The sequence below is a fragment of the Leuresthes tenuis genome, unplaced genomic scaffold (genome assembly GCF_036924035.1).
Source record: "Leuresthes tenuis unplaced genomic scaffold, fLeuTen1.0.hap1 SCAF_24, whole genome shotgun sequence".
NCBI classification, from domain to species: Eukaryota; Metazoa; Chordata; class Actinopteri; order Atheriniformes; family Atherinopsidae; genus Leuresthes; species Leuresthes tenuis.
Window position 1 is genome coordinate 835378 of NW_027325378.1, and position 9391 is coordinate 844768.

The window sequence follows — 9391 nt, forward strand, 5'->3', positions numbered from 1 at the left end:
CCAAAGCGGTGAGCCACGACCCATCCTTGTTGGAGAGGCTGAACCTTTGGTGGAAGCTGCTTTTATACCCAATCCTGACACCCTCACCTGTCAGCAGGTAACCTGCTGCTTGGAGAAGCTCCAGAAGCTGTTGCTGTAGATTCTATAAACTTTCTGTCTTTATTTGGCTCCAGAACAGCTGCTTCAGGTTCTGTTTGACTTCACCAAACTGGTTCTGATGATGTCACTGCAGAAAGTGTTCAGGTCCAGCTGAACCCAACAAAACAAATGTGATCACAACTTATTAAAACTACCATCAGGGAGACGCTGGGTGATACAGATTTTTATTTGAAGCATTTTTGGAATCATACAACATAAATAAAAGCTTTAATTTCAGTAATGTTCTCATCAGCACCAGAGCCAAACATCAACAGGGTTCAGTCAAACCCACAACCACACAGAACCAGTCAGACCAGAGCCATGTGTCTGCAGGCTTACCGCGATGCCCGGTCTCACTGTGGAACATTAAAATCATTTGACATGATTGTCTCTCTCCGAGTGCTTCACGAGAATGACGATGACAACATCAACAACAACTGAGGGAATAAATATTCTTCTTCCTGCTTCCTCCTGCTTTATGTACATTATTAACAGTTCGCCTCCAACACAGTCTGAAACCGAACCGAGAGCAGCTTCCAAACAGAGACCACAACAGGGATCAGAGTTCAAATTGAGCTGGTCCCACCCATCCAGTTAGTGTGCAGCAGTCAGGACCAAACACCACAGAAGAAGACGGACAGATGACGCTGATTCTGAAGACCTCAAACATCTTCGTGTTTCTCTGAGGAGAAACACTGAAAAACACATTAAAAATAAAGAACAAGCTCAGCTCAGTGGCTGAAAGTTTCACAATAACCAACGTTAGGAGCAGCAGAGCCATATATAACCAGGGTTACACACATCCAGAGAAGTACGTAACCAGGGTTACACACATCCAGAGCCTTACGTAACCAGGGTTACACACATCCAGAGACATACGTAACCAGGGTTACACACATCCAGAGACATACGTAACCAGGGTTACACACATCCAGAGACATACGTAACCAGGGTTACACACATCCAGAGAAGTACGTAACCAGGGTTACACACATCCAGTGACATACGTAACCAGGGTTACACACATCCAGAGAAGTACATAACCAGGGTTACACACATCCAGAAACATATATAACCAGGGTTACACACATCCAGAGACATACGTAACCAGGGTTACACACATCCAGAGACATACGTAACCAGGGTTACACACATCCAGAGACATACGTAACCAGGGTTACACACATCCAGTTGCTCCGTGAAAGTTGTGTGAACTTTAACAACATAAATTTAACTAGCAGCTGCTCAGAATCAAATCTTCTGCTTTAAAGTCACACTCTGACAGATTGTAAACAGTAATCAGCTGTCTTTCAGCAGGGGGCGGGGCCTCACAGCAGGGGGGCCTCTGTTCGCTGTCAGGAGGAACTTCGTCAGACTGCCTTTCATTTATTGGGACTCTGATCGCGTTGATCGATCCGAGATGAGACGATTGAGTCCGACGGAGTTTTGTTTGCTTTAGTTTCAGCTCATTAACAATAAAAAACACAACAACGTGACACGAGGTGAGAAACTTTGAGTCTGTCAGTGAGTCCATGCTCTCAGTCAAACAGCAGTGCAAAAACACCCTCCTCTTCTTCCGCCTTCAGTCAGTAGTGGTCCTTCTCTTCCTCCCATCACAAGGCAGGAAGAGGAGAAGGTGGTGAAGCCTCTGGCTGAAGCTAAGCTGAGTTGAGATACTCCAGAGCCACTTCATAGCAGAACTTATACTGTTCCTGTTGGGACACACAAAGATAAGAAAACATGATGATTAACTTGGGTCTAACAGTTTATTTTTAATGAGAAAATAATAAAGTGGACTCATTCCAAAGCAGCTCCCATAAACCTGATTTATTTCTTTAAAATCATATTTAAAGCTTGTTTTGAAGGTGACTTGTATGAAAAAACAACTCAGTCCTGCCTCAGGATCTCACTCAGAACTCTGTGACATCACAGCAGAGGAAGCTCATCCACCGCTTCACATTGTGCTGCATTCGCTGTACCTCGAAAAACTGAACTCACTGATCTTATTCACATATAAACAACAGAAAATCAGTAAAATATCTTCCAGTCAGATCCTGATTCTGGCTTCAGTTTTAATATCTATTAGTTTAATTTGTTCTCAGAGTCCAGAAAAAGAAACCTGCTTCTTTGTTCCAGCATTGCTAGCATGCTAATATTGTTAGTTTTAAAGAATATTCTCCATAAAGACGATTGTCTTCAGCCTTAAAATGATTTCGTGGTAGAACCAAAATGACAAAATGTCACTGAAACGTGAGCAACATCAGGGAATTAAACAGAAAGTTTATTTACCAGCAGGTCCACCATGTTTGGTTTGTTGTTTCTGAGCGTCTTCACGGCGTGAAAAACATCAATGCAGCGCTGCTGTCGCAACATCTCACACACAATGCTGATGCTACAGAACACGCCGCTGCGACCACCACCGTTTCTTCATCCATGATGCAAGTGGGGAGGAAAGAGGAGGAGAGGAAACAGGAGGAGAGGAAAGAAGAAGAGAGGAAACAGGAAGAGAGGAAAGAAGAAGAGAGGAAACAAGAAGAGAGGAAACAGGAGGAGAGGAAAGAAGAAGAGAGGAAAGAAGAAGAGAGGAAACAGGAGGAGAGAAAAGAAGAAGAGAGGAAACAGGAAGAGAGGAAAGAAGAAGAGAGGAAACAAGAAGAGAGGAAAGAAGAAGAGAGGAAACAGGAGGAGAGGAAACAGGAGGAGAGGAAAGAAGAAGAGAGGAAACAGGAGGAGAGAAAAGAAGAAGAGAGGAAAGAAGAAGAGAGGAAAGAAGAAGAGAGGAAACAGGAGGAGAGGAAAGAAGAAGAGAGGAAACAAGAAGAGAGGAAACAGGAGGAGAGAAAAGAAGAAGAGAGGAAACAGGAGGAGAGAAAAGAAGAAGAGAGGAAACAAGAAGAGAGGAAAGAAGAAGAGAGGAAACAGGAGGAGAGGAAAGAAGAAGAGAGGAAACAAGAAGAGAGGAAACAGGAGGAGATAAAAGAAGAAGAGAGGAAACAGGAGGAGAGGAAAGAAGAAGAGAGGAAACAAGAAGAGAGGAAAGAAGAAGAGAGGAAACAGGAGGAGAGGAAAGAAGAAGAGAGGAAACAAGAGGAGAGGAAATAAGAAGAGAGGAAAAAGGGAGGAGAGGAAATAAGAAGAGAGGAAAAAGGGAGGAGAGGAAAGAAGAAGAGAGGAAACAAGAAGAGAGGAAAGAAGAAGAGAGGAAACAGGAGGAGAGGAAAGAAGAAGAGAGGAAACAGGAGGAGAGGAAACAGGAGGAGAGAAAAGAAGAAGAGAGGAAACAGGAAGAGAGGAAACAGGAGGAGAGGAAAGAAGAAGAGAGGAAACAGGAGGAGAGAAAAGAAGAAGAGAGGAAACAGGAGGAGAGGAAACAGGAGGAGAGAAAAGAAGAAGAGAGGAAAGAAGAGGAGAGGAAAGAAGAAGAGAGGAAACAGGAGGAGAGGAAAGAAGAAGAGAGGAAACAAGAGGAGAGGAAATAAGAAGAGAGGAAACAGGAGGAGAGGAAACAGGAGGAGAGAAAAGAAGAAGAGAGGAAAGAAGAGGAGAGGAAAGAAGAAGAGAGGAAACAGGAGGAGAGGAAAGAAGAAGAGAGGAAACAAGAGGAGAGGAAAGAAGAAGAGAGGAAACAGGAGGAGAGGAAACAGGAGGAGAGAAAAGAAGAAGAGAGGAAAGAAGAGGAGAGGAAAGAAGAAGAGAGGAAACAAGAGGAGAGGAAATAAGAAGAGAGGAAAGAAGAAGAGAGGAAACAGGAGGAGAGGAAACAGGAGGAGAGAAAAGAAGAAGAGAGGAAACAGGAGGAGAGGAAAGAAGAAGAGAGGAAACAGGAGGAGAGGAAAAAGTTAACATTCTGTTTAACAGAACAGGTTTAAGATATTCTGATTAAAAATGCTGAAACAATCAGAAACTTAACTAAAATAATTATAAATAAAACATAAATTCAGGAGAGAGGAAGAAAAATAAATGAATAGAAGCAAAGTAAAAACAGTATCACTTAGATACTGCAAAGGTCTTCAAAAGGATGCATTTTATTTCCCTTTCAGACTTCTTAAATGAGAAATAAGGTTTAATTTTCCTGCATTTAGTTATGTGGATGAAACATCTGGCCATGAGTATCAGATTGTTTCACATTTATTGTCATGTGTACTGATGCAGAAGATCATGTTATATCTGTTGAGAGGGACCTATAATCCTGGGAATGCTTGAATATCAGAGAAGTTATGAAGAAATAGGTCAGTGTCTTTCCTCGTTCTCACCACCAGATGGAGACATAGCACCACTGAAAACTCAGAAGACTGTCAGTGAAACCACCACAGCTGTAGCCCAGGTGTGGAGCATTGAGTAGCTCAATAAGTACTTACAGGCAGTGGACCACGGTGCGGCCCTCGCCGCCATCATACTCCTCCTGCCATTTGTCCACCTGGTGCACAAGCTTAAGGAAAGAGCGCTTGGAGACGGGCGTGTCGCGGTACATGGGCCAGCCCAGAAACTGGAACTGCTGCACCATTCGGTACCCGTCCTGCGGCTGAGGACACGATGAACGTCAGCAGAGCGGGGAAACATCCAAATACAAATGTGAGCAGACAGGGAGGAAAAGGGTTTGAAATCAAACACACTCAGAGTTCAATCCGACCTGCCACAGTGAGGCGAGTGGAGACGGCGTATTAGATCAAACACAGCTGATATTTGGTGAGGCGTGGGGAGGAAATGAACAAATCAAACACTGTGAGATGTAAACTCAGCACGACAGGGAGGTGAAGAGGTTTAAATCAAACACACTCTGATCTAAATCTGGTGAAACAGGAGTTTGGATCAAACAGGAGCGCAGCTGAACTTCATCACACAGAAAGCAAACAGACCCCGAATACCTGGAGGTGTAAAGGTGGCGAGAATCAAACAAACCTGAGGTGCTAGAAGAGGATTCAGTCTGCTAATAATCATCGGTTTGACTAACAAAGAGCACTGCTCACATGAAAAACTGAGGCAAAACATTTTCCTACGAGTTGACATGGAGTTCTGATCCAAACTAAGTTATGATCCAGTTCAGATTTCTGTCTAATCACCACAGAGCAGTTGTGCTCAGGGCTTCCAAATGTTTTCTCCTTATCTGGAGGTTTATTCCACAGGTAAAGATGCAGTTTGTTAGATAGTTAATGAGCAAACTGTTGTGTCTGTAATGTTCCACCTGACCACTAGATGGAAGTTACGCACTGACTTTTACCTCCTTTTTCTTCAGACATGATGACGATGATGGATGTGTTTTGTGTGATGCCTGCTGAGGCTGAGAGACAACCTCAGAATAAAAGATTTTGATTCATTTCCTCTAAATTTCACCCGAACATCTTCCATATAAACACTTCCTGTTAGCTGCAGGAGCTAACGGCCAAACACTTCCTGTTAGCCGCATGAGCTAACGGCCAAACCCTTCCTATTAGCTGCATGAGCTAACGGCCAAACACTTCCTGTTAGATGCATGAGCTAACGGCCAAACCCTTCCTATTAGCTGCATGAGCTAACGGCCAAACACTTCCCGTTAGCTGCATGAGCTAACGGCCAAACACTTCCTGTTAGATGCATGAGCTAACGGCCAAACCCTTCCTATTAGCTGCATGAGCTAACGGCCAAACACTTCCTGTTAGCCGCATGAGCTAACGGCCAAACCCTTCCTATTAGCTGCATGAGCTAACGGCCAAACACTTCCTGTTAGCTGCATGAGCTAACGGCCAAACACTTCCTGTTAGCTGCATGAGCTAACGGCCAAACACTTCCTGTTAGCTGCATGAGCTAACGGCCAAACACTTCCTGTTAGCTGCATGAGCTAACGGCCAAACACTTCCTGTTAGCTGTGAGCTAACGGCGTCACTGATACAGCGTTTTATTTCATTCGTCAGTTTACTGGAACATTTTGAACATGAAGACACCTTCATTCAGTGATAATTCAGATAAATAATGTCTGTTATCTGATGTTAATGTGGGACTTTCAGCCAGTTCTATTCAGAGGTTAAACGGTAAGATTGAGTTGCGAAATGAAAGAATCAGTTAGTTTTTCTGTTTGCTTCAACATCATCTTTGAGCCGCTTGTGTCGGTTTTAAAGTCCGAAAAAATAAACCGTCTCCATGGAAACTATAGGATTTCTTAGTGTAAAAACTCTAACGATGCGTTAAATGACCAAACTTCTGTCGTCAGTAAGGATGCCTTTGAAGAAATTGTCAGGCAGGAAGGTGTGAAAAAGAAACGCACCCTGGCCGTGTTGTAGATTCTGAAGATGCGACTGATGACGTCCTCCTCGAGATCTGCAGAGACGAACTCCACCTGCAGAGAGCCGAGGCGATGGAGGCCATTCTCGGGCCAGTACTGAGGACAGAGCTGACACACACAGAAAGAGTGATACACACAGAAAGAGTGAAACACATAGAAAGAGTGACACACACACAGAAAGAGTGACACACAAAGAAAGAGTGATACACACAGAAAGAGTGACACGCACAAAGAAAGAGTGACGCACACACAGAAAGAGTGACACGCACAAAGAAAGAGTGACACACACATAGAAAGAGTGACACATACACAGAAAGAGTGATACAAACAGAAAGAGTAACACGCACACAGAAAGAGTGATAAACACACAGAAAGAGTGACACACACACACAGAAAGAGTGACACGCACAAAGAAAGAGTGACGCACACAGAAAGAGTGACACACACACAGAAAGAGTGACACGCACAAAGAAAGAGTGACACACACACAGAAATAGTGACACACACACAGAAAGAGTGATACACACAGAAAGAGTGACACATACACAGAAAGAGTGATACACACAGAAAGAGTGACACGCACACAGAAAGAGTGATAAACACACAGAAAGAGTGACACACACACACACAGAAAGAGTGACACGCACAAAGAAAGAGTGACACACACACAGAAAGAGTGACACACACAGAGAAAGAGTGACACACACACAGAAAGAGTGACACGCACACAGAAAGAGTGATACACACAGAAAGAGTGACACACACACACAGAAAGAGTGACACACACACAGAAAGAGTGACACGCACACACACAGAAAGAGTGACAAACACACAGAGAAAGAGTGATACACACACAGAAAGAGTGACACGCACACAGAAAGAGTGACACGCACACAGAAAGAGTGATACACACACAGAAAGAGTGACACGCACACAGAAAGAGTGACACACACACACAGAAAGAGTGACACACACAGAAAGAGTGACACGCACAAAGAAAGAGTGACACACACAGAAAGAGTGACACGCACACAGAAAGAGTGACACACACACAGAGAAAGAGTGATACGCACACAGAAAGAGTGACACACACACAGAAAGAGTGACACGCACACAGAAAGAGTGATACACACACAGAAAGAGTGACACGCACACAGAAAGAGTGACACACACACACAGAAAGAGTGACACACACAGAAAGAGTGACACGCACAAAGAAAGAGTGACACACACAGAAAGAGTGACACGCACACAGAAAGAGTGACACACACACACAGAGAAAGAGTGATACGCACACAGAAAGAGTGACACACACACAGAAAGAGTGACACGCACACAGAAAGAGTGACACGCACACAGAAAGAGTGATACACACACAGAAAGAGTGATACACACACAGAAAGAGTGACACACACAGAAAGAGTGATACACACACAGAAAGAGTGACACACACACACAGAAAGAGTGACACACACACACATAAAGAGTGACACGCACAAAGAAAGAGGGACACACACAAAGAAAGAGTGACACACACAGAAAGAGTGATACACACACAGAAAGAGTGACACACACACAGAAATAGTGACACGCACACAGAAAAAGTGATACACACACAGAAAGAGTGACACACACACAGAAAGAGTGACACACAAAAAGAAAGAGTGATACACACACACAGAAAGAGTGACACACAAAAAGAAAGAGTGATACACACACACAGAAAGAGTGACACACACAGAAAGAGTTACACGCACACAGAAAGAGTGACACGCACACACAGAAAGAGTGACACGCACACAGAAAGAGTGACACACACAAAAAGAGTGACACGCACACAGAAAGAGTAATACACACACAGAAAGAGTGATACACACACAGAAAGAGTGATATACACACAGAAAGAGTGACACACACACAGAAAGAGTGACACACACAGAAATATTGACACGCACACAGAAAGAGTGATACACATAGAAAGAGTGACACACACAGAAAGAGTGACACGCACACAGAAAAAGTGACACACACACAGAAAGAGTGATACACACAGAAAGAGTGTGTGTGTAATAGGTTTACCTGTGTGTGTGTGTGTGTACCTGTGTGTGTGTGTGTGTACCTGTGTGTAATTACCTGTGCAGGGTCCACGTCGTTCAGCATGACGATGGAGGTGCAGTGATAGTCGAGGACCAAGCGCCAGAAGTCCTTGACCGTGTTGGGCAAAGGATGCTGGGTAACGATGAACGCTGACGGCTGCTTGTAGCTCTGCGCAGGTGACACACACCATATATGGTCATTCAGATGACAGGAAATGAGGTCACACAGGTAAATGGGTTAGGTCAGCAGTGGAGAGTTTTTTTGTTCTCTGATCCTGAACCTGAAATATTTTTCAATCACACGCTCTGCAGTCAGGTGAGAGGCTGGTTGCCATGACAACAGAGTTGTTTATGACAGAAAAGGTCAGGCAGGATGACGGTGGTGAGGTTTGAGTTTGTTTTCCTAATTTTTCCTTATTTAAGATCACTGAGCAGGTTTACCTTCTTCGTCTCTTTGGAGCGTTTAGGGGTCGACATTTTTTACGGTCCATGTCAGAATCCGGTGTCCGTCCATCCATCCATCCATCATCCATCCATCATCCATCCATCCATCCATCCATCCATCATCCATCCATCATCCATCCATCATCCATCCATCATCCATCCATCCATCCATCATCCTTCCATCATCCATCCATCCATCCATTTCTATACCCGCTTAATCCGTCGGTCTGGTTGCTGGAACCTATCCCAGCGGTATTCGGGTCCATCAGGGCCACACAGAGACAAACGGGACAAACAACCACTCACTCTAAGGACAGTTTAGAGTCACCAGGTAACCTGACAGCATGTTTTTGGACGGTGGGAGGAAATATTAATAACCCAGAGAGAACCCACATATACACGGGGAGAACATGCAGACTCCACACAGACAGAACCAGCCGGGATTAGAACCTGGAAC

The 9391-nt window shown here is 44.2% G+C and overlaps 1 protein-coding gene across 7 annotated transcripts in view; it reads right to left on the bottom strand.

Annotated features, from left to right (window-relative positions):
* Nucleotides 1–309: 309 nt before the first annotated feature.
* LOC140284937 (receptor-type tyrosine-protein phosphatase mu-like) overlaps nt 310–9391 on the bottom strand; it is a 195647-nt gene continuing 186565 nt past the window's right edge. For all 7 annotated transcript variants that reach the window (XM_072378984.1, XM_072378986.1, XM_072378987.1 and 4 more), the window contains 5 exons: nt 8528–8659; nt 6377–6502; nt 4497–4660; nt 2428–2563; nt 310–1850 (listed from right to left, as the gene is read on the bottom strand). In XM_072378984.1, the coding sequence (XP_072235085.1) occupies nt 1797–1850; nt 2428–2563; nt 4497–4660; nt 6377–6502; nt 8528–8659 (612 nt within the window). In that variant the 3' untranslated portion in view covers nt 310–1796. The remainder of the gene's footprint in view (nt 1851–2427; nt 2564–4496; nt 4661–6376; nt 6503–8527; nt 8660–9391) is intronic.